The sequence below is a fragment of the Argopecten irradians genome, chromosome 3, assembly GCF_041381155.1.
Source record: "Argopecten irradians isolate NY chromosome 3, Ai_NY, whole genome shotgun sequence".
Taxonomy (NCBI): Eukaryota; Metazoa; Mollusca; class Bivalvia; order Pectinida; family Pectinidae; genus Argopecten; species Argopecten irradians.
The window spans coordinates 44,530,892-44,557,969 of NC_091136.1; the positions used below are offsets into that span (position 1 = coordinate 44,530,892).

General features: G+C 32.1%; 1 protein-coding gene and 1 long non-coding RNA gene across 2 annotated transcripts; one reads left to right on the top strand and one right to left on the bottom strand.

Moving 5' to 3' along the window:
• The first annotated feature begins 775 nt into the window (after nt 1-775).
• On the top strand, nt 776-15,546 carry LOC138318740 (uncharacterized). The gene is made up of 3 exons (XR_011207914.1): nt 776-907; nt 13,616-13,726; nt 14,721-15,546. It is a non-coding gene; the product is annotated as an uncharacterized lncRNA (long non-coding RNA).
• Nucleotides 5,116-12,856, bottom strand: LOC138318739 (paired box protein Pax-1-like). Its single transcript, XM_069261386.1, has 2 exons — nt 12,533-12,856; nt 5,116-6,952 (listed from the first exon to the last, which is right to left on the bottom strand). The coding sequence occupies exons 1-2, from the start codon at nt 12,534-12,536 to the stop codon at nt 6,147-6,149; spliced, it is 810 nt and encodes a 269-aa protein (XP_069117487.1). The 5' UTR covers nt 12,537-12,856; the 3' UTR covers nt 5,116-6,146.
• Nucleotides 15,547-27,078: the final 11,532 nt, after the last annotated feature.

Consider the following 27,078-nt stretch of genomic DNA (forward strand, 5'->3'; position numbering starts at 1 on the left):
AAACCTCAACACAAATGCAATGCAAACAAAATCACAAACAAGTGTTAGAGTTTTTTGATGAATTATATCAGAGTTTGAGTCGTGTTACATATTTTATGTGTGAATTTTTTCTTACATAAATCAATTATTTAGACATTGGTACATTTGGTTATACGAATGAGTTTGTTAATATTCACATTTGACAATTTAAATGACATCCTTTCCATTAATAACACTCTACAATACAACAAAGCAAACAAACCAACTTTTTTGTATGAAATATACTCGAGTTTGCACTTTTGCAAAACAATGAATTTGACCCATATACAATACAATTTACGAAAAAATAACATAAGTACATATGACACATGTACAATTACAATTCCGTATATTACCTATAATAAAAGTAAGGCAGAATCGTATTGACATGCTTAGTATGTAGATTCAATGCTCATTATTGTTACGTATTGTCATCAACTCCTTATTAGCCTTGGTTTTACTGTAGAACCTTCCCTTTCCTACTTATTGGTAGTCCCAGTGTACCACACATGGCAGTGTAGAGGTGTTAGTATGGAACCTCTGTCTCACGTGTCGTGTATTTCACATGCACCTGGCTAGCACATTGGTAATTGTATCTACTGCCTTGGTGGTGCATTGGCAGAGAATCGGTCGGGCCACTTTCATTTCCCTAGAATCGGATCGCTTTGAAGTCGAAAACAAACATGTTTACTTCTGCAGATTCCAGACGTACAAGATGCACGTTGGTTGTTTATTTGAGTTGTAACACACATAATTGCACACATATTTAGCGGACGGTACCGGTCGGACTCCCCCTTCTCGCCCAAGTGCTGGCCAGGTGTGGTAGACACACGCACGCGTACATGGACGTGCGGCAGCAACCCCCGCATGCAGACTAAATAGAATGCAGGTAGTATACACAATGGTATGAAGTCGTACGGTTAGATATGTCTGTTTGGTGCCTGGTGACACCTACACAGTAACTATGTTATCTTATTGTCATTCGACATCATCTAAATCTTCCATAGTTACGTAATGATAATCACTCATTGTGTATATCCCAGAAATCTAGATGACAATTGAAGACACCTACGTATTTCATGATAGAAAATACAACATGATTTGTTCTTGACAATCTATGATCCCAATACCCCCACCGTGACTGATTTCAAAGTGCATGGTGGATGAATCAATGAGCGCTTTATCTTACGGGATGCATTCTCATTATAAAACCACTTTTAAATATATATTATGTTTGTCAAAGATGGATTTGTTGAAGTGCATACATTTATCCCTTTTCTATTAGTGGTTTAAAGTGTTTCATTCTCAGTTGGAACATACCATATGTTCCGGAAGAGCTATGACACTCATTTCACAAACATAATCTCAAACACCAGGAAAATGCATAGTATAGATCATTTACTATTTACGAGGGGAGACGCGTTTCTAATATCGGCCAAGGAATTAAGACGCTGCAAAGAAAAATGAAAGGAGGTAATTGATATTTTGATTTCATTATATTGGTTCATTTCGTAGCTGTTGGACAAGCAGTTTGATAAATATTGTAAATACCTGTGAAGATATAATAGTTAAAGTTACACCATAATAATATTTAAAAAAAGACATTGGATATTTCATACAAGCACACGATCTTTAATATAAAACAGAAACTTTTTTTTTATTTTGAAATATAAATTCCCTCTGCTGGTGAAAACATTGACCTCGAAAGTTATTCTTTAACTCAATTATCTATCAACATTGAACTTTTAGGACCACAAGATGTCTGTTGTGGATGTTTTTGATTTATTTTCTCGGACTCCGAGGTAAACAAGTCGACGAGCTGGGGAGGGTGGGAAAATGAGATGGACCGAGTATATGGATAAGGCTAGTGAGAGTCAGGGGTTTTGGGAGGATAAAGCAGTAGGCCATGTGGGTCCCGGGCTAACCCAGCCCACACAAGTCAATCCCCGCGTACACGTGTGTTAGGGTTCAGAGGTCAGGGGATTATTGCTGTGTGGGGACGGACAAACCCCTATCGGATTTGGATATAGGGAAGGGGAAGTGGGGAGGGATAAGTGGGGAGAGGGAGGGGGATATTGTTGTTACGCTATGTCGTACAAATTGTGGGAATCCGATATGTAGATTGGGGATGAAGCGATAACTGTTACGAACAAATCTGGTAACAAATAAAAAGGAGGGGGAGGAAGAGGGAAGAGAAGTATTGAGGAACAAGGAAAGGGAGGAGTCCCTGGGAGGGAAAACGGTGTTGGAGAAACGTCCAGGGCGGAGGGGAAATAAGAAGATGGGGAGAGAAATATGAAGGCCAAACTTGAAGAGAATAACGGAAAGGGTGAGGAGTACAGAGGGAAATAATTGTTACAGGGAACGATGTCATGATACATATGTTATTGTATTATATATGTCTTATAAATTCTGTTTCATTCAACAGAATGCCGTGGGTGTTCTCCACGTTTTATGAATTACAACACCACAAGAAATATATTTTGTTTCAAAGTCACAGTCGGTTGCGGTTCAGTATGAAGGGATAGGTTCTGATAGTGCCAGATTTGTACTATGCATAAAGGATGTTGTCAGATCTAGAGATTAAAATGTCTTCATAAATCTCTAGTTTTAAAATTCTTCCGTTTTACAGAAAACAAGTGTTTACAACCACTCATCCAATATGCCGATAAAAATACAGTGTTGCTTCAAATACATTACACTACCATTTAAGATTAATTTGTTCTGGGCCTATAGTTCTCTCTCTAAAGAGATAAAGTCTCCTAATAAGACAGTTGCATGCTTTACCATCTTGAAAAAGTTGCTTCCAATAAACAGTTAGAGACATTTAACGATGATTAATGGAATTAAACTATTCCAGACTAGTTAACTTTTAACCGATCTGTCATATCATTGAAGATTGAAATATTTCATCTGTATACCACACGATAAATGATTCGTGAATATTGAAATCCACAAAAATACGAGGTTACCAGGTAACCTGTGGAAAATGTTGAAAATTTTGGAAAATTATTTTTTTATTACATTTGCACGTTTAGTGCCGTCAATCAAGCCAACGACGCTTGCTATTCAGGAGCGTATGTATTAATGTTCTTTTTGTTAACTTGTTAATTTCCTTACAATTCAACCTTTTACATACATGTATATTAAGTATTGTTTTTTCTCCCTTTTATGTTTTTGATATCGTCGTTACATCAGTTTGTTGGATTTTTCCTTTTACATGTTACAACAAAAAGTATAAAATGAAGAATTTTGTTCTAGTTTTCTGCTTCGAATTGGAAACATCTTTAACTCTGTCCACAAAAAGTCTTTAAAAATACACAAGTTAAAAAATGTGCCCATACAACTGTCTGGTAAAAGGTAAGGCGAAATTTATAATGCATAACGTCTTATAAATGTACTGCACTTGTTTGGTATCAGAATAAAAGGATCCAGTCCTAGGGGTGGGGGTGGGGGCTGAGGCGCGGGTAAACAGAACGATATTTACTCAAAATGAAAACAAAGCCCAAGATATTGGTAATCGATAACCATTATGTGTTATAAATAAAAGTGTGGAGTAGTTTTTAAGTTTCTGAAAAGTACAATAAAACTAGAAATAATAGATAGAGAAAGCGACTTTCGTATTCACTGATGAATGTCCCCATATGAATATATTTTCAATCAAGGATAAGCTATAGATATTAAAAGATAATCCAACTTGACAGTAAAACCACAAGACATAAAAAAACGGTACACATATAACTGGACAGTGACCCTTTAAGCCTTGTTAACAATAAAATATAATAACAGGGCTCAAGTTTAATCTTGCTAATTCCCTGTAGTTTAAATGTACATCATTATCTTGGTAGTTCCGGCCCATATGTTGCTGGGTCATTATCGGATGTGTGTATCCTACCGCCTATACAAGGTGAGGATATCTCCTATATGTCACGGCGTCCGAATCGCGTGTTGGCATATTGATGGTGATAAGGCTATAGGGTACTTGTTTTTACCGTTATTAAACGTCGCTCCATATCTAATATACATTTAGTTGGATGAAGTTAGGCGCTTTAGCATAATCACACTAATAAGATATGATATATCGGGTTTACAATTGTTTACAAGATGGGACATTAAAAACTGTAAAGGGTAGTAAAACTATTTTATCAAAGATATAAGGGAAAATTATATACCATTACAAATTGGTTTTATTTTTGTTTATCCTACTGTCAAAGAAATTAATTCTGGTTTTATGAAAGGTATACATAATTATATTGCTAACTTTTTACCAAAATAAGAATTTAAGCTTTGTTTATTTTTGTGTAATCGATCATCAAAGTTATCATTTTGCTGTATCTTAGTTTTATCAAAGATATGAATTCTTGTTTTGTTATATTTTTGTTCTATTCGCAATTGAAATCAAGTTTTGTTTTTTGTTTAATATATCATGTAAAATTTGAATTCAAGTTTACATTTGATTAGCAAATTCTTCAAAAAGCTTAGGTATTTCTCGAAGATATCAAGAGTTTCAGAGTCTCCACTTGTAAAGATATATTTGCCATTAGTTTAAAAATGTGAAATAATAATTCTGTAAATTCTGAAATACGATCATAAATACGATATTAACAGTAATCATAATCAATGGCGTTTATATAACTTTGAAAGAAAAAACACCTTTTATTGAAGATCCCATTTAAAGCGAGCGATGGTTGAAGATTATTCCATGAATAAAATTCTCAGCAGAATAAAGTAGAAAAGTTTTCAACTATTATTTCATAGGATTATCCTCAAGAGATCAACCATAAACTATTTTCAAATACTTTTTTCTCTTTTCGTCTTTTCTGACCTAGCTAATGAAGAACAGAAACTATTTGTTTCATTTGCTAATTCATTCTTATCATGATTCTCGAAAAAAAAGAAAAATGATAAATGACGTCAGCCACAAAAACTAATGACCCAGCATAAGAAATCAATCTGCATCTATACACACATACACATAACACTGTTTAAAATCTTGATCAGAACTTCAATCATGGAAATGTCAGAAACAGAAACTACAAAATGTTAACAATTTAAATATTTCAATTTTTTATTTCGATCAATATACATGTATTCACAGATTCATTCACAACAATCAAAATTGTTAGAAACACAAACTAATTGAAAAATATAAATGTTTTAGATAAGTTATAATAGTTTTAGTTACGTTCGATTTTATTTTTGTTCTATCACCCCGAAATAATTCCTCTAAATAGATTGTTTGACTATAAGGCAATTCATTTATCTTATCAACATGTGTGTACCCATAGGTGCATTGCATTTTCAATTACGATATTTGTATAAAATAGGCAAAAATTTACTTAATAACAAAATTTTCTGGCAAAAGAATACTACACTGTGAAAAGACCAAAATCAAAAATAATTATTTGGACAATAAATGTCATTTGATTCAGTATGTACGGAATCCAATTAAGAAATAAAATAAAAGAGTTATGACAAACAAGAACCTCAGACTCAGAAGGGTAGTAAAGTTTAAGGTATGCAACATTTATAAATGGAGAACAATATAAACGTGTTTCTGTTCTGGTATTTAATTAATGATAAAATGTTCTATTTGGTGTAGAACCTTAAAATATGAAACAAAAGCAAACATGAAATGGAGCAATGGAATAAATCTAAAGCCATTCTTAAAACTAAAAAAGTGGAAATTTGTGCGATAAATTTAAATTACATAAGATCTGCTATTTATATGAAATTGTCCCTGTTGAAATTTTACGACCGTCTCTGACCTTTCCATATTCCATCCCAGGTTGAGATGTAGCATGTGCTTCTAGCTAATTTGGATCATTTATATTATGGAGTTGGTGTAAGTTTTATAGACATGTCCTTGCTGAACGCGCCTTTGGGCGAGAATAACATCGATATATTGATCTAGAACGTCAAATCGACCAGTACCGATTGTACTACAAGCTCGGAAACAGTTCCATAAACAGCAGAAAACTTCCTGAGTGATGTAAAACGTTCTTCCTCCGTGGACGGATGATAAGGTTTTGGCACTTTATGTCAACAAACTTAGGAGTATTTTTTCCCCAAATTCATTTAAAGAATATGCACTTAAGTTATATTTTCTACAGGTCTCTGAGTCAGTCTCAGCTCTGTAGATACATTGGTGATACAGTGGGTTTCATGCTGTAGTAATTCATATTGTAGTTCTGTCCTATACTAGGTCCGTTTTCCGCCTGCATGGGTTGGGTCATACCTTGTGGGACACTGCCCCGGAAACCAAGAATATCATTGACGGAATGTGAAGAGGCAGCCCACGCTCGCATCATACAAGGAGTCACACAGTTGGTGGTAGCCTGAGGGGGCCGGGCTGCCCCCAGGGGAGCCAGTGTGTGGTGTTGAGGGGCCATTTGGGCAGTTGGTACAGCCGGCATGGAAGGCGGTGGACATGAATAGGGATAAAATTGGTTATAAATAGGTGTTGGTGCTGCAGTGCACGGAACGACTTGGTTCTTACTCTCGTACGTCGGGCTGGGGTTCTGAGGAGCTGGACCACCGCCTATTTTGTTCCTGAGAATACGGCTTATTGAGCTTACAGAAGGTACATTATACTTGTCACAAACGCCGTCGGCTAGTAACTTGTCACGAATTTCCCATGCGAATATCCCTGGGTCTCGTTCCTTGTATACCTTTATATGTTTCACGACATTAGGTGTGGTAACTCTAGGCTTGCTGCCACCTATTGCCCCGGGTAGAATAGACCCCGTCTCGTTATAACGAGCTAGTATCTTACTAACACATCCATGGGACACTCGTAGTTGACGACTGATGTCACAAGGCCGGACTCCGAGCTGAGCCAATTCTACAATCCTCAGACGAATGGCGTTGGGTAGGGGACGCCCATTGACGAACACACCTCCAAGCTGGTTTACCTCTCCGAAAGTCGATTGCTCTGAAGAAAAACAAAAGAAATAATTGTCTCAACAATTATATATGTTACAAGGAGAAATTCAAATAAAAAGAACATTTTAAAGTGTTGGACCTACACAAGTGGTGTAGGCAAGCCTTTTCAACAACATCCAAGGTTAAAGGCATCTTAGACTGGACATCAGTCCTTTAGTCCTTTTTACAGAATTTGCGAATTTTCTTTTGCAAAATATTATCCTTCCAAATAAAATTTAATTGACTCCCCAGTTGTAAATGAAATCTTATTGACCAAAATGATAACGCACACCTTTAGTGAAGATTTCAATATTTTACACCCACGAAATAGGTTAAGGTTATTCTAACTGTAGCTACGTTAGATGTTAGCTTTACTGCTGACATTTTGGTGGTAAAGTACCTGCTATCTTACATGGACAGACCACACATTAATATGTAGAGTGAATACTAACCAGAGAATTTAGCTATTGACAACCTTCACTTTGTAACGTTCAGACAATATTCACGTCGAATTTATAAATTGAATTAATAAGTATAGTAGTTGATAAATCAATATGTAGGACGAAGAGAATACTTTAATGGTGGGAAATGCAATAGTATTACCTTATGACAAGTATTTCTTTTGAAATGCGATTTAATTGAAAGCTATTGTGATGTTCAATATTACTGTTAATACCTAAGGCATCATTTTATTTCCTATCATTGTTGTTTCCTCTCATTGTTATGTAAAAATGTTACAAAGGTGAACATTGGTAACGAAGGTTTTGTACTTGTGTATTATACTTATATTGTTGTTACATTTGTACAAAAATCATTCATTGTTTCGACACTAGATTCTGAATATGTTTATGTTTTCCTTAAATAAAAATCAAAACTGCACTATTTAATCATTATTGCATTGCTCATTTATAACAAAATTAGCCTAGCTTTGTGAAAGTAAAGCACATGATTAATTTTATTTTTATATATAAATGCAGAATGCACGTGCTTAAAGGGGTACTAACTTACTTACATCCAAAATAATATTAAACAAATATTAGATAAATAAACCAGTGTCGTTTATTGATTTTATGTTCAACTGTTGCCATAATTTACACAGAATCTAAGTCAGGTTTTCTTTAATCTTACAGATCAATACAAACACGAATATTTGTTTTGGATCTAATTGTTCTGTAGGATTCAGATTAATATTTATCACTACGCTTTGTTTTGTTTAAGGCAAAGAACGTTTTACTCATGGAATATTATTATCTTACTTGATTGATGTTACTTTTAATCATTGAATGTTTCTTACATTTTTAATTTTTCAAAGCACTTTTAGATGTGAACTTAGACTATATAGCTACATGCAATTATTTATCAATATCAGTGAGATTTTTTATTTAAATTTTGCCATTGAGATATATTCCACATAACATTATGGGAGTTCAGAAAGGTTTATGTTGTATTTTCGCAAGGTATTCATAAAATATGGTAGACTATATAGTCTTTTGAAGAGTATCTTCCAACATTATTTTTTACAATTTACATGTACATAATTTTATGCATAATTTCGATTGAATGTATGTTTGCTGTGTACTTTTTTCGTTATTTCATTACATTTTATTATTGAGCGGCCATTTTATATTCTGTAAACATGCGTACCGTGTTTGATTGAGTGGATATATTAGATCGTATATGTACAATACAAATAATCGCTTTGTATAAACAAATAAATGCGTGTTCTACACATAATCTACATACATCAAATAATTTATGAATTATTTTATATTTTCCTAATAAGTTTACCTTTATATATTTGCGTTCACATTATCGATACAAGTATCTGTATATAACTTAGCTGATTTTGATAGTTAGTGTGTTTATCATATATAAGATTTGGTTTTCATTTTCATGTGTTTTAGGTATATAGGATATGTATCCATTTTAATTTACCATAAGACATACACATATGAACTGACAATCACATTCGTTCGATTTTCATGTCAATATTAGAATTGATATTTACATTTTCCCGTATGTTATAAAATGTTATACTATAATATTTTCTCGTATGCATTGTATTTTATATGTTGTATTCGATATATTTATATATGATGGTCAGTAAAAGTAATATTGTAACCTGTTACAGATGGAAAATGTACAAAACAGTGCACTATTTAAGCACTATTCTCATAATAATAGATCCTTTTAACATGAATTTAAATTTAAATTTGAATGTCTCATTACATCGACGTTGCATTTTAACTGTTTTGCTGACTGAGTGATATGTCACACACATTTATAAACATATTTGGTAGTTTTGATGGTGTGTTGTGTGCCAAAATATGGAAATGACCTGTCATCGTGAAAAAAATATTTGATGATTTCAAGTTATAGCAATTTTGTTATTATGTAGATGAGCTGAAGACACCAGTTGTTATAAGCACAAATGTGAATCCTAATCTTATCAATATTCAACATTAATAACCATGATATTTTTAAAACGATTGGAAAACTTAATTTTATTCAGTGTAAATATAAGAATTACTCTGAGATTAAACATATGTATTCCTTACATCTGAATTTAAAAACAGATACTAGGAAATATGAGGAAGTACTTTTTGGCATATGCCTGAAAAGATAGATAGATATAAACCAGACGTTTGTTTGATGTTGAAGAAAACTGATTATTTCTAGTAAATCATTTATTTGAATTATTTGCGAAACCTGTGGACGAGTTGCCATTTTGTCGGTGAGACTTTAGTACCGTGGTCTGGTAGAGCTCACGTAGGAAGGGGGACATAAAACTTAGATATGCTGGCAAGGAACTATACTAGGGGAACAGACTTCTATATAGAGGCAGAAATCACAATAAAAGAGTTGACATTCGTGGCAGGCTGCCATTCTGGACTAAAACAAGTCTTTGAGGAGAGAAATACCCGTTTTCACGGTGTATATCTTTATATAAAAAAGAGGGAAAAAAAGATACGTAGTATGCAAAAAAAAAACCCCAAAAAAACCCGCCTACACATGCAAATAAGCATATAATTTATTCTATAACAACTTTTGAAGCTGGAATTAAAGTCGTATAATTGGGATTAAAAGAAGACATATCAGAAGATAAACACCTAGAACCGTCAGCCTACTTATCACCCTACCAAAAATAAATCCATTTGAGAATATATGCAGCAGGTAATTTGTGAGTGCAGCACTGCGCTGTAGCCGGCGTGTTACTGCCTGACCTGGTGACATTGCCTTCCGTCTGATAGTGATATTGTAACGCTCATGCATCATGGTCAAATTACCCTATTATCTAGCGGCTTGATGCACCCAAGCCTTAACATGTGTTAGCCCTACCATCCTCTATATCGTATTCCATCATTTACATAACTTATTTTATTTCCTTCTTCCTCCCTAAAACCTATAGATCTGTTCAATCTACTGGACACTATCTTTTACCCTACTGTGTGGGATTAAAAAATCTTATAGAAAGTTTCGGGTGTTGGTAATACTCTATAAAGCTCTGGCTTTTTTCCTTATCTCAGGTTCAGTCTTATGTTTATAGTTTTGGTTAATTCTAACTGACGCTAGCTGGTCGGATCAGTAAATCTTTCAAATAAATATTATTTATGAGTTTTCACTTTTGCACTCGAATTCTTTTCTTCATTCTCTAGATTTACTGATTTCACGAAATGGGTTTAACTTCTCCGCCAAGAAAATTATAAACAGTTATCATCATTCTTTTTATCTGGTAGTAATTTGCTTCTTTATTTTTACCCATATTTTGTATTCTAAATAAAAAAATATATTTTAACCATATTTCACTCTAATGTAAATTTTCTATTTTTGTTTTTAATTTATTTTGTCAGTGAATAAATTTTAAAAATTGTACAAACATTTAAACGTTATCAGTAGGGTAATTCGGTGCCAGATGTTATTTCTAAAATTTAAAATTAATCGAGTTAAAGTTTAGAAAATATTCAGCATAGAAAACATTAAGCAATACTTAAATAATTTTACGAGCTAAATTGCTTAACGGTTGATTTCATTATTATACTCATTAGCAATACGTCCGGACAGAAAATAACATTTTGTGAAAAGTATTTTATTTTTCTAAATGAAAATTATCTGAGCTTATGTTGAATGTAGTGTTACTAAAACAAAATTACAACTTATGTTCTTGAGCGCCATTTATAAGTAATAAAATAAAGAAATTAATTTTCTTTGAAATAATAGTTATTGTTTCTCCAGAAATAAAATCGCTGCGAATGAAAACTTTAGGAATTTCGTTAAATTGATTTAAGTAGATTTTCATTTTAGCATGTGAAAAAATGTCGAGACTTATTTTGAACAAGCCCTTGATGTAATATGTTAATTAGAAGTATCTAACATGTATATATATATATATATATATATATATATATATATATATTATTTTGTTGTTTTTAACGACTCGTGGAAGCCCAAACTGAAATTTATAATAGGAGTAGACGGCATATTATCATGTAAAAATAATTAAGTAGTTACCTGGAATTTTTATAACCATCTTTTCCATTATGATAAATTTTAAGATATCTAAATTAAACAATTATACAGGGTGCCGGCGGGTGCACGACTCCTTGTGAAGTCCATCCACTACGATAAGAACAGAGGATTTCGTCTCACTGATATGCTCCCCAGTTTATACACTTGTAAATGTTGATATTTATCCAATAGATTGCAATTATCTAAGCCAAGATCGTAGAGTTTATATCGTGCATTGTCACGCGATACCCAATACGTTTGTACGGGAGTCTATCGATGGCTCCTCTGACGAGAAGACGTGAGAAAGTACTAATTCGCCGTCTCTTGTAATTACTGAAGTGCGTTATCAGTCTAGCTGCCCCTACAGGGGATACCGCCGGGATCCCAGTGGTCAGTAATTGGCCGTAGTAAACCCCTTGACCACAGTTTGATCTCACTTGTTTCTCCATTATTTCAGTTAGTTAGTTTCACTATTACGATCGTCATGGTTTTTATCTCCGTAAATTTTCACTTTGTTGCATCTTCAGTCAAGCGAATCGTAAGTTTTAATCCGTGAAGCAATCTCAGACATTTTACTTTCCATTTCAGCTTCCGAATGGGCAGTTCAATGTTCACGGTGTTGTCGTCAAAATACGAAGATATAGTATATCCTTTAATTTCTGTATCAAACATAATTGCTATCATTTTTGCACGATCGTAAGTTAAAAGATGAACAACAGTCGATAGCGTCGGAACAAAACAAAGCATTTTCCCCTTTCAACAGCTGTAATCCATCAGTACTATTTGTTACATGAATGAAATTAAGAAGTGATTTTGTTTTGGGAAATTTATTTTCTCAGTGACATGGACTGAGTTTGGTTTGTTGATTTTTCGCTAAAGGATACCGGTTGAACATCTGGAAGTAGTATGAGTTGTGTATCATATTTGACCGGCCTTTTCTCCCCTTCCCCCATCCCCTAACCCTAGCCCGGACACCTGCGATGTTTGATAGTTAGCCAGAATACGATACATGAACATATTTCTTTTAAAATTGAACACTTCCTAATATTTCATGATAACGTAGTATACCTCAGCGCGAACTTACCCATGCAAACGGCTTGGATTTGTAGCGTCTCCAGATTGAAATATTTGTTACTCCAATTCGAATGTCTTTGTGTTACCTAATGGGAAATAATTGTCCAGCAGGTACTTGTCTATCTATATCCACACAGGTAAATTTCCCGTCACATACCGTAAGAACACCTCTTTGCGTATATGTGTGTCAATGATATTTGGCTGTGACTTTTGGGTCTACTGGCAACGAGCTATGGGTCTGCGGCCGGGCCCTCGATCCGTGCCCCTCCGTTCTAGGCCTGTGATTGGAGAGCGCTTCCCCATACGTCAATCTCGCTCGGCCTCGGTCCCTCCCATGGATCATTGCGACTGGTTCCGAGCTAACGAACATGCACTCGGCCAGCTACAAAACTCATTTACGATTTCTTCCTCTCACAACTTTACAAATTCATGCCCATTTATCTTAAGATTCTAGGCCTATCTCTCATAGCATGACCAAATACTCCCAAATGGACATAGTAACGTTTTCTTCGAAACGTTTATTGTCCAATCAAAAATAAATTAAATCAAATGTGCCAATGATTTCAGCTTATTCGTAAAGATGATAACTCTAAATTTAAACCGAAGTTGTATTATGTCTAAGGATATGACTACCGACTGAATATTATCAAGATAGTTCTATATCCGTCAAAATATGAGTTGGTATCATTTTGGGATATGGTTATCGTATTGAGGTAAGTATATCGCGTGGATTTCACGAATGGTGACGTTGCGTCAAGCCCTTTGGTCTCGCGTCGTAGCCCATGTCCGTGCTACATGGCGACCCCTCAAAGACCCAAGGAGTGGGGTGTCTAGTTCCTGTAACGATCCAAAACTCGTTTTGGCGGCTATAGCGGAACAATGCGACTCCACAACGCTGTCATGCCAGGGCACACTCGGATTCATGTAATTTGATTGTTACGTGAGCTTCCATCACCAAGAGTAAGCGATGCCGCTGGACCGGCACGAAAACTATCCCACATCTGCGAACCGATGAGAAAGCCAGTCATATCTCCAAGCTTCCATATAAAATGGCCGGTACTTTTATTTTTCCATTATTTTCTTGATTTGACAGTGTACAGACGACGGAATTAGTGAGGATTTAGCGAGGTGTGGACTATGTCACTCAGGTAACGAAGGTAGGATCGACTAGACGATCTGACCAGCCTCCTGTCATCTCTACAAGGTATCCAAATTTGTTGGCCATCGATTTTTTGTTTTCATCACCTTTTCACATTGTCTCCGACGCTGTTTAGGATATCACATATGTGAACATGTGAATGTTTCTTTTATAGCGAATTGTATCGTATTATTTATATCATTACAACAGTTTCTGTATACAAACGGCTTCATTTTAAAATTGCACATTTTTTATTTTTAAAAAATCGATTTTATCTGGTAGGACTCATATCAACTTAAGATAATATTTACAAAATATTTTAATGTTCAAATTATTCTGGATTCCACGTGTCAATGTTTATATCTGAGACGAGTGTCCTATATTTCCTAATTATTTAAGTATCTCTTGATATTCGATCACACGTATAGTTTATGATTAAAATGAAATGCCATCATTGCTTAAAAGTTGGGACGTCGGATTTAGCATTTTTCAATTTTTGTTTTGGTTTTTTGATTAGTGCATACTTTATCAATTTTTTATTATTTATCTATTGTTATTGACAAATATGGCATTTTAACTTTTGAATTTAGTTACGAATATAGTTAAATGTTTAAACTACAAATATGTTTATTATCAATGGAATTATAAATATTTATTTATTTATTTTAATTATTTGATACAAAAATGATGTTTTAGCGACATCCATATTTTTTAAAAACTTTTCTCTGATTTATAGAAAAAAATAATGGGAGATGTTAAATTTTGTCCGAGTAAACATCATTCTTATTCAATAAAGTGAAACTTCCATTAAATGTATGAGGGATACATTGGTGGAAAACATGTGCAAAGTTTATTGATATAGTGTTTCATATATCTAGTCGTTGCTTATAAGAAATTATCTGTTGATTGCTACAAAGGAGTTTATTTCATACTATCTATGTAAATTATGATATTTTATGTCTAATCTCTACAATGAAACGATTCTCATTTATGTTCTAAAAGAAAAACGAATATATTAGCATGTTAATTGATTAACTTTGCATTCTTGTTTCTTTGACAGGTACCTTAGCCAATTTTACCTGAGTCGGGAATGATATTAATACCGAAGGGTTTATGCGAGGCCTCGCTCTAAGGGAGAACGCCGATAAACGTTGGAGATAAGCCGGGAACGAACGTGAGAACCGTCCATTGTTAAATACAAAAGAATTAACTGTAGGTAATTACTCTTTTGATTTAAAAGAAAATTATATCTTTGGAATAATAACACTGTCACAATTTGTTAGATTGATATTATTTATGTTGATTAGTTAAAAACAACGTGTGATGATTTCAACTGGTTCATATATCCATGAAAAAATGTAATGATATGTTTAACGAAACAATTGTTCATTTTATAAGATTATAAAACGGATTATGTAAATTGTGGTGATTCTAAATGTTTTAAGATACAATAATTTGTTAAAGTGTTTTATATTGTCCAGTTACAGAGATAAAAAGCTTAGTAATCGAAGGATATATAAAGATGTATACAATTGATTCAAATGTGGTATTTTTTCTGACAACAATATTATTATAAACCACAACTTTTTATAAGCCATTATGAAATTACAGAAGCTAAATAAAACGTACATTTTCATAGAAGAATATAATACATGTATACACATTTCAAAGTTTTGTATCAATTGCAAGCTTTATGGCAGTCTTTATTTCAATTAAATCACTTATAAATATTTAGAAAAGAAATTAAAAACGTACTAAAATATAAAACGGTAATATATGTAGTGTATAAAATAAGTCAGCTTACACAATTTAGTGATTAAAAAACCAAAGGAAATTCTTTTATCTTGGTTTGATATACAAATTCATTTCCTTGCTGTATAATCTTATCATAATTTTATTTAAAAAAAATATGAATCGTGATATGTTGAGCAGAAGGATTTTGATATATCTAGTTGTGTCAATAAGTTACACGAAATTACCTTTTATGTTACTTTTTATAATGATGTAATTAGTTTATGTAGCCTATCTCTTTATACAGTAACCAACTTATCCACAAAAACAATGATGTACACTACTCGTCGTATGGTATTCTAGTAAATGCTAATTGCACATTTTTCGTTTTATATCTTTATCGTTTAACAGATACTATATGAGTTAAATTGTTATGTTTTATCAAAATCAAATAAATCATATTGTATGTAACATTTACAACATATTTCTGGTGTAAATACTTGTGAAACTAAGGTACTTGTAGAGACGCAAGCTTTTATAGAAAATTACTTTTATATACATGTTTCTGAAAAGTCATATCGGTATGCAATTGTTTCTTCATTCTAACCTTACATGGTACTTCTACTACTTGGAACCATAAGGCTTGTAAACATTTGCTGAAAAAAGTATTAAATGTTCAAAATGGCATTTGTGTGAAAATATACTGTTATTTCGTTTGATGTTTTTGCCTACTGCAATATTTCTAGAGGTAAACATATTGAATCAATTGCTTAGGTAACAGACTAAAATCAAGGATTGCTTTATCAAGCGTGGTATAAGTGTTTGTCTGAAGAGAAAAACAATATAAAATAAACAGTTAACAAATTGAATTTATCCCTCATTTTTTGTACATATTATGCGATCAGGTATTAATTCATTATTTTTGTTTTCTTTACTAATTAAAGTCAATAACGTCATAAAGTTTTCTTGTTGTCAATTTCATAATTTGATTTTAATTTTGGTCACCAATAACGTATCAGTTATCAACCTAAAGGACTTCGTACAAAGGCAATATATTGTAGTACATACAATGTTATGCCATATTTTCAGTCGTTAGTATAAAATACCATAAAAAATAATGATCCTACAAGAAAGTAAAGTTGATATGCATACAAGCTAAATACCAAACTGAGCCTGAAATATTTCACAACTGGTATCCAGATGCTTAATGTTTATGCAGTGCAAAAATTGCTGTTTATGAAACAAAATTGTCACATAATATGTTAGATGAAATATATATTTTATAAAATGTGTTTTTGTACGAAACACTGCTGGTGCAAACAAGTATGTGGTTACTAATGTTGTTTTGTTACCGAAATTAAGGGACAAAAATCATCCCAACTAAGGTAATATATATTGCATTAAATAACATCTTTTAAAATGTTCGTGTGAATGTTCCATTCCTTAAACCAGTCTTTCCCATAAAATTGCATTTATTGGCACATGCAAAATGATATCTATTTTCCCAGTAGATGTTTCACTGCAATAAAATAATACAGTGTAACAAAATCCGTTTGATTTTAGATGTTTTAAACAACCCAATGTTGGCACATTTAAAATTTGACTTTATGCCACTAGATTGATTGTGTGGTATCCTAATAAAAATGAAAAGGTAAAACTTTAACGTAAACTGATCCAACATTGGCGGACGTCCATACTGATTTAAGGGTATTTTGTTGACACAATAGAAGTGATTCTTGGTGCTTGTCTGCCAACTAAGAACATTAGCGTATACAGACACCCCAAATTGTTTATTTATTATTTCCAAATACAATTGGTCACAAATGTTAGGCTTACCAAGCGGAATGTTGATTTTTGCTTTCGCAAAAATAGAACGATTGTTACATAATAGATTAATGAAGTTAAAAACAACATTACATTAGAACTCTAAAAGCAAACAATATATGTGTGTTAGACTTTAACACTGAAATGCATTTAATATGTCAGAAATTATAATACCACACCTAAATAATACGGTTTTGTTTATTGGTTTTAATTCTTGCAGGGAAAATACTTATTTTGAGAAGATAAGACAATGATATTGTTTTGAATAAGAATAAATCAGCAGAGGAAAACAAACTGTATATCAAAGTACTTTATTTTTTTACTAATACACTCGTTATTTTGAACTATCACAAGTAAGTGCCGCCGAATTAAATTCATTAGAAACAAATTGATATTCATTTGAATTAACTTTATAAATCTAATTTTAAATCACCTTTATTGTATTGAAATATTGGAGTGTTATAAAAGCAAATTATATATCACTTTTTTAAAATTGTTATTTTTTTTTTAAATATCAAGCTACAATAGCAAGACATGATATCAAGTTTTTACATAAATTATCAAAATCCCGATGACATGGATATCTTTTTGAGATTTCGTTCAAAAGGCGAAGGCTTTCTAATTAACCATAAGGAAGTAAACATTTTTAGTTTAATATGATTAAAATGCGTCATCTCACATTTAATTCGAATGCTTTTTAATTTTTTTAGTTCAAAACCTGTTAATTATGACATATAATGGTTCTTCAAAGACAAAATAATATTGACTTATTCTTATTTGTACTGAAACAACTAATTTTTTAAACTTTGTTAGAATTAACTTACGTTTGCTACATGATGATGCTTTTGAAACTTGATAAAATGCCATTTTCAAAAACTTTCAAAATTGATTCATAAATCATAAATCCGAAACTCTAAAAGATTTTGGAATAAAGCCTACATTGTTGTTTTTATAAAAGATGTTTCTCCGATTTTTATCGTCAAGCTAGACCAATTCTAGTAAACTTGAATAAGAATATACCGATTACAAAACAATATTTTTACAATATGTTCAAACACCTATTAGGCGACTTCGAAAACGAAATAAGCCACCTATTTCTTCTTTTTTTTAATAAAGTATTTTGTAAAAATAAACTAGTTCAATTGATTAAGTTATTCATTTTCATTTACTTGATGACATATTTTCATTTACTTGATAACAATGAAGTTATTATATTGATATCGTTCGATCATATTTGGCACCTTCCAATTCATGTTTTGGGCAACTATTTCTATCTAACTCCTTAGAGACTGTCAGTCGCTTAGGTCATTGACGCATCTTCAAAACATCTTTATTTTTCAGTCAAAATATTCTGATAAATTCTGAATTCTAATAACTGTAACAGAATTTCAGAGAGCTTTACAGTGTACAAATAAATCGAATCGAATATTCACTTTATAACTACATAACTACTTTCACTTTCTATAAACTTTCTTAGGATCCTCATTTCTGGAATGATTCGCCTATTAGAACACGTGTACGACACTACAATATTTAAACAAAAACAATGTAACGTGATAAAGTCTCTAACATAACATATTCTATTTTCTATATTATATTATCTTTACAATCGTCTGTTTATGACATAAAGCTGATTTTGTTTTCAGAAGTTTTATGCAAAACGCTATTCGTGTTAGGTTTTTGTCCAACTGTTATGCAAAATACATTCCTCAAATTATACTTTGTGTCAACCCATGTCATGTACCTATAACATATCATATCCTGTCATATCGTGTCAGAGTGACATTGGCATTGTTCCTCCATATTACCATTATCCAATAAATAAACCGTTGGTTGAAGTATTTTCGACCAAATGACATTATTTTCATTATATTTTATTATCTTAAGTACATATTGTACCAAACTGTTTAATAGGTCAACATGAAATTTTACTGAAAACTCAAAAGAAATAGCCTATTAAGACCTAAGACTAAATCATGCAGCAATTTTCAGAAGGAGGGTGAAAATGTTCAGGATACAAAATCAATGAAACAAGCATTTTGTTTAAAACATATGGAATAGAACATATATAGGAATTGCCACATAAGATAAATTTATTGTTTTCCATGATTTTTTTATTTATCAGGTAGGCAAATACACGTATATAAGCAATTGGAAAAGTAACAAAAAAGGATAAAGTAAGAAAAAATAATAGAATCCTAACTTTTCTAATTAGTAAATGTTACTTTTAGTACTTATGATTTTAAAATACTAAATCAAGTTTTAGACATTATATATGCTTTTCATTTTTCAAACAGTGTTAATTCATGTGAAATATGTTTCAATAGCACACATCCATCCTATGGTTATAAGATGCAATTACCAATTTATTTTTTGTTTTGCTATTTTTTGTATTTATAGATGTATACACAATGTTTCATTATCGTATCACAATGTTGAAGGTCCTTTCAAAAACGTTCTTTTTATATGAATGTACTGATAAAAATTCAGGTGTGGACCCTAACACGACGTAGTAGAGTGCAACACTGTTAATGATATGAAATGTTTAAAAATAGACAAAAGAAACTATAATACAACCAAGAATCTGAACCCAAGCAATGTCAATAATATATTCTTAATACCGTATCAAAACGAATTCAGAGTAAAATGCAAATCAAGTTTCTTTACCAGCAACTATTAATAAGTCCTTAAAGTCTATTGAAAGCACAATTCCAATTGCTAAGTGAAATGCATGTAACATGGAAAAATTTTTAGCATGAAAAATCAATTATGAAAAAAATAAGCATCAATTCTAGGTTATGATAAAAACAAGAATAATTATCTTGTTTTCATTAACCACCAATGGGTATTGTTCAGTGCAAATAAGACAATATTTTGAAATCCGTGTAATTCATAGATACCTTTCTGTCTTTTATCACATACACGCGAGTGGTATAAAATCGTTTTAACAGGGAAACCTGATGTTATCTAATTCATCAATTTCAGAAAAGGAGATATTTTCATGACACATGTGAAATATGTATGGTAAATGAATTGAAAAAAGTATTAGCTATTATCAAGAATACGTTCAAAATGAAAAAATAATTGACATTCTCTGCTCTGAGCGATCAACATTATCAGTATCAATAATGTTTCCAGAATATATCTAAATTTAAATTGTAAATCAAATCAAATCAAATAGATACATACCAGAAGTTAGAACATGCAACTTTCCTCAATAAGATAAAAAAAAACAACAACAAAAAACCAAGTATATATACTGTTACGACATAAACCACAGATAATCCTAAAATCGAAACTCGCTTTTTTGAAATGCATTGGTTCATTATTCAAACTTTAATGATATAATCAAAGTTTTTGATATTTTGAATTTGTTTTGATGAACGTTTGCCACTGTTTATATTTTTCTAACGCGTCTCTAATGATAACATGGCGTTGTGATTGACAAGAGGTAACGGTGACAGAAAATATGTCCGAGGTAAACGTGTCTGTCATAGGTGAGAATGTGAGAGTATCATATAATTCTTTATCTCAAAAATCTCAGTAAGACTAAAAGTGCTGATCAAAGGTGCAACAAAACCAAAAGCAGGAAAAAATCACCAATCCTTGACGGATTAGATGCTACAAAAATTCATTATTTATAATGTTGATACGTTGATGCTATACCTGAGAAAGATAAATTGACAACACACACAATTATAACCTTAAAATTTATCAATTCAATAGGAATGTAGCTCAAACACAAGACACGAAAAGGTGAACATAGCATTGACATTGATAAGAAGTTACGAATCAAACAAAAAACACAAGGAAAATGATAATATTATAACGAAATCGAAATAAAATAAAACACTACAAATCATTTCAACGGATTCGTTCAAAAGATTTAAAATGCTTATAGTCGTCCAGATGCTCTAGAAAGCAAAGCGTCATCCGTGTCACCGGCAAGACTTGTCATACAAGTCTATTAGGGATAAATCAAATGAGAGTCAGGTGGTGAAAACGGAACCCAAAATCCTACGGAATTAGTCTCAAATAGACGAACAAATCCGTACACATTTTAGCAATTTTCGTTCAAGACTTTTTTTTTTGCAAATGTGGACCATGATTCTTCGCTTCAGTGGCCACTCTCCTACAACGTAAAAAACAATCCATAACGTCATGTCCATACCAGTGAGGGAGATGGCATGGATGGATAGATTATTTGATTGCCGTTTCCAATCAGCAATAATAACCATACGACAATGATAGCACTAGGGCAGTCCTGAACACATTCAAGGTGAATTATCAAAAGACATAATTATGCCTATATAAGTATATTTAAAAATGAGCTATTTATAATAGTATGATACAACCAAAGCAAAGATTGGGGAACAAGAAACGTGCAAAATTATAAAGTCTATTTGTATTAAAAGGCAAAACATAAAATCGAAAAGGAAGAGTCACAATATAAATATCTTGAGTCTGTCTGGTGAGTATTGTCTAAAGAGAACGTTTCATTTTCCAAAACAACTGGTTCTGTGTTCCTCTACCTTTTACCAAAGACTTGTACCAATATATAATTCGTTATTTTGTCATGTCTATTGGTTGTAAGTTTGGATAATGATTATATTCCCGCGTTCATATTCATTTGCTAAAAATATTATTTAGAATACATTACATAAACACACTACGTGCTTATATTACTATTGGAATGTAATTTGATTTAATATCATTACGTCAAAGGATTAAATATAGTTCATATTCAGTGTTTTAGTGAGAAATAGTATCACAAAATCCATTTTACAGACAAAATAAAATATTTCCACCGTGTAACAATCAATGTTCGTAGTGACAGTATTGGAACAGTTTTTGTTCGAATGACATAAGATAACTTCGAGATCGCTTTTTCATTGGTAGAGCGATTGCACGAAATATTTCACAAAAATGATTTTAACAAAATGAAATACAAGAATTAAAACACCCAGTTTAAAGCAAAATAGAAAAAAGGAAAGATTCGATTACGCAAAAACTTTTTTAACCGATGTCAATTAAAACTTCTTTTAAAAAATCTCCTAAAAAGCGATGGCAACTTATTTCGTTTCGTTTACGATGGATGTCTGCTTTGTACAACCAACGTGGAACGACACAGAAATAAAACACTGGTGACATGGTGACATGTTGTATCTCTGGATAATAGGGGGATTGTGTGATCATACAACGTATTGGTAGATTCATGTGAATAGAACTGAAAGCCAAAATATATAGCAACGGAACTAAAAAACAACTATAACATACCAAATGCCTTCACATATATGTCATAACCATAAAATTGTTTCACAGCATGTGATTACTTCCCTAGTCGCAAAAAACTTTGGAGTGACATTCTTAATCAAGTGTGCCTGTCAACAAAACTGAGACCTTGTAGGAACAAAAGAGTAAGAAAACTGAAGACAAAGCGGTCGTGTTTTAAAATGGTAACATGATCAAGACTGAAAGTTTTTATTGATTCTTCAAACATATGACATCTCGAACGGAACGTACATTTCGACTGCCTTAACTCATTTTGGTTTAAAGTTGATTTTGATATTTTAATCAATCCATCCAGAAAAATGACATGATGGAAATAAAGTACTTCAGTATGGTTTATGATGTCTAATTAAACGATTAGATAAAGATAACAGGGATACCATTTCATTCATTCATTTTTTATACATATTCCAAAATCTGTAAATCATTCTTTGATCAGTTTTGTGAATCAAAATGACACAGTTTTGAAAATTGAATTTCAAATGGAATTTCTAAAATCAACGAAACACTTGTAAGTATCGTAAAAAGCAGCCATCTACTGGTTATGTGTGTCTTCCTAATCATATCTTCATATATTCTTTCCTCAACATATATGTTTTTGACCGCTAATGTAGTAAAGTCTTTTGTGCAATGTAATGTAAATGTTAAAATGAATTAGGTTGATAAAAAGTGAAAAGCGGCAATCAAAGAAATACACAAAAAGAGGGCTATGTATGGTAAATGTGATATTATATATAGAGAAGATATATCTTGCTTCTTGATGAATAACAGTTATATTTCATCGAGTGAGGTGGAAAGTTTGATATTAGTGAAAAGCGCGAGTGAAAAATAAAAAAGTTACCACCTTACGAGATGAAATATAACTGTTATTCATCAAGGAATAAGAAATTTTCTATTGATAACGTCTCTGTCCTAGGTCTAGACTAGGCTTACTGATACTGGTACATGTGTTTCAATCTGCGACGATACCTATTTATCCCCCTTTAAGTACTTCCCGCTTACTTATTTAGTTTCACACAAGGGATGAAAATTGCAAAGAAAATGGACGAAAAATAATCAAATGCACGTAAAACTGGACAGATGTACGTAATAGTATATTTTGTTCTGATGTTAGAAAAATATCCCGCCAAAACGATATTTTCACTGTAAATGATGTGTTCCGATCGATCAGTATCGAGTGAAATATCAAAAGTTATATTTTCACTCAGTTAAAATACCGCAGATATTTCCATAACAAAATCTTTTATTTCAATCTGAAAAATGTAATGTTACACGTTTTTCAACATGTAAGTATTACTATAACGACATAAATGATACCATTTTAACTCAATCTTCCGAAAGACCTGGTTTTCAAACCAACGCATTGATAAGGATTACCCCGGAAAGGCTCGACTCGTGGTCTATGTCTAAGGCTAATGGCTTTGTTATGATATGAAATCATTCTTTATGGTTTTTCATCTACGTCAACAAATGATTTTGCATAAAATAGTTCATATTTTATATTGAGTTTGAACTCGAATATTCAATGTTTGGTGATATAATGATATAACCGCTCTCTGTTCGTTAAGCTTTATAAATTTCATCAAGGAAAACAAAAGGAATATCCTTCGATAACCCCTAATAGTGCCTTTTATCATATTATAAAATAAGTATGAATATTAGATATGCAGTGATTTTTAAATGATCGCATTGGTCACGAGAAGGTCGATATTCAGCATATCGACTTAATGTAAATGTATTTCCGTTTTTAGAAACACCTCATTGCCCAATGTAAGGTCACATTGCCCAATGTAAGGTCACATTGCCCAATGTAAGGTCACATTGCCCAAACGTTGTTTTCCACAAGGTAGTGTCCATAGATTTTCACTCTTTTTCTAACAAACCAATAGCAAATATATTGAATTCCACTAGGGCTGTATAACACCATATTGGCCTCAATAAAGGTCTTTAATTGGTAGATATGAGGTGCTGAATATAGAATAAGATATAAAATCATTTTATTTATTTAATTATGATTTCTAATGTTAAAAAATGATCCTGCAAATATGAGTCCCATGACAATTGAAACGGTTTTGATAATGATCATGGTCTATATACTGACAGATTTGGGAACCATTGAGCATTATTTACACTCCATCAAAAGGCTAGATATGGAATATCTTTAATGTCATTAAATAAACGTCTTTTCACTTCAAGAAATACAAGCACATACTATGATTTATGTAATGTAGAAAACAATTGTAATTATGAAAGTCATAAAGCAAATGAATACTAACGCAGGAATGTATTCAGGATCATATTAATAAAAACGACAAAATGTAATTGCAATATAGATTGGGAAACAGAACCAGGTGTTCTGGAACATCAAGCGTACTCTGTAAACAATACTCAGATAGATTTTTGTTTCATGATTGATATATTTTGATACTGACCTTTCCCAAAAATAACATCTAACGTTCTACGCTCCTTCATTTTCACTATTTACTATAAATAACCTAATTGTTGATAAAATCACTTGTATAGTTTTAAACTTTTCTTGCTATACATCATCTTGAACGAGTAAAATATGTGTTCAAGACTGGTGTCAATCAACATGTCTGTTATGGTTAATTGGAATCGACAATGAAAGTTTTTTTTGTCAGGAATACATCTTAATCAAATGGAAATAAGCATACTCTAATCATGATGAAATTATGTGATAACAACCTTTATTTAGTAATTTACAGAAATAATGTAGTTATCAATAAGTATAGTTATAAATGTAATACTCTGTTTCTAAATTAAATACAGTGAGGAGAACAACATATCATCCCATTCATTGTCTAATTGGTTAATTCATTTCGCCAGAATTTGCAAGGCAAACTGTTGAAAACTAAGAATAGGCGACAAAGAGGATTCTGCATGCTTGTGCCATGATTATTTTGGACTTCTTAAATTCATGGTAAAGATTGTGGAAGTGTTAATATAATTTGTCAGCTTTTATCCTTTTTGTTACGAAGTGAAAATAAACATTTGTTGGTTAATTAGTTTAGTTCAAAAACATTACTGTGGTCTTAAGTGTTAATTTTGATTAAAATGAAAGCATATTTCAATATTATCATATATTTTTTTTCAATATTCAAACTAATCTGATAGGTATGTTTTTTTAATATCAAACAGGTAAAGAGTTGTGATCACTGTTAATTCTCAAGGATGGTTAAGAGAAGAAAAACCTGTCTCCCCCACCTGTACTAATCACTGCACTATTGTACTAATACCCCATTACGTGTGTACCTTAGCGGATGTTTAGGTTAATTGAATTGGTGTAAAGCCTTTATTATGACTATATGTCGTTGTTATTCAATATATTTACCAAGCCTGGTTAACCCTCAATAGGAATTTTGGATGTTTGTATTCTGAAAAGAAATAAAGAATTAAAATTCGGAATGCTGGCTGAACGAAATGCAACTAATTAATTAATTTTATACCCGATATGATGTCAAATTTGCGTGTTAAAATATGTACATGTAAATATAAATAAATAAAGCTTGAAGTGGTAAAATATATTTCTCATTCTATGGATACAGGATGTTATTAAGATTATTCCACAGACATTTTCCACTCCCTCTTACCCGACAAACCAAACCTGACCAGACATGCAGATTCCGTGAAACACTTTATATTTCCCATTTACTCTAATGTGCTTTTAATGAACAACAATTCATCTTCGACACCAAACCTGAGTTCCCTGTCTATTACTGGTGCATGGCCATATTGAAGTTCTGTTTCTCTACAAAGGAACATTAGCACCATTCATTCATCATTTGTCATTTCCCCTGTGATTGATGAGTAGTAGCAACATCTGTAAGTTGACAATTACACAATAGTACTACAAAAACAGAAGACTGAAGACGGCTCATAGAAAATATATTCACAAAATTAATGGACTTTTCCTTGAAAAATCCTTTTTCATTTCGTAGTATATCTATGAACCTTAATTGAGATGTCGTAATTGGCTGTATATTATTTGTACTAGGCCTATGGGTCATAGTATAGTGAATATTGGTATCAAATACAATAAATCAAAATGATCACTATACATAAAACGATAACATAACTTTACAATAAAGTTTACTTCTTTTAATGTAATTTGCCTTTTTTGAAACACTGTAATTATATCTAGTTACGTTATGATTTGCCCTTTGAGTTTACGAGTATCGACTGGAATACAATATGCTTATAACACAATTCATATCTATATGACGCAATAAATTCCAGCTGCATTTTAATCACGTGATACTTATGACGTCATCTGTTTACACCAATGTTGCATGCCAATTCTGCAGTGGATGAACTCATTCACCTGCAGCTGTCGTAGAATACTTGTTCAGGAAACACGTTTAGCCTTGGACATAAAGTGCAACCACGAAAATTCGCTAATTATGCTCATGTTTTATTTTTTTTGTGAAAGAAATAGTTACATGATTACGAATTTCTTTAATGAAATTTCGGTTTTAAAGATGATGCAAAGTCATAAAATATATTAATATTGATATAAACATCGGTCAGTCAGTTAGACGAACTTGAACATGACT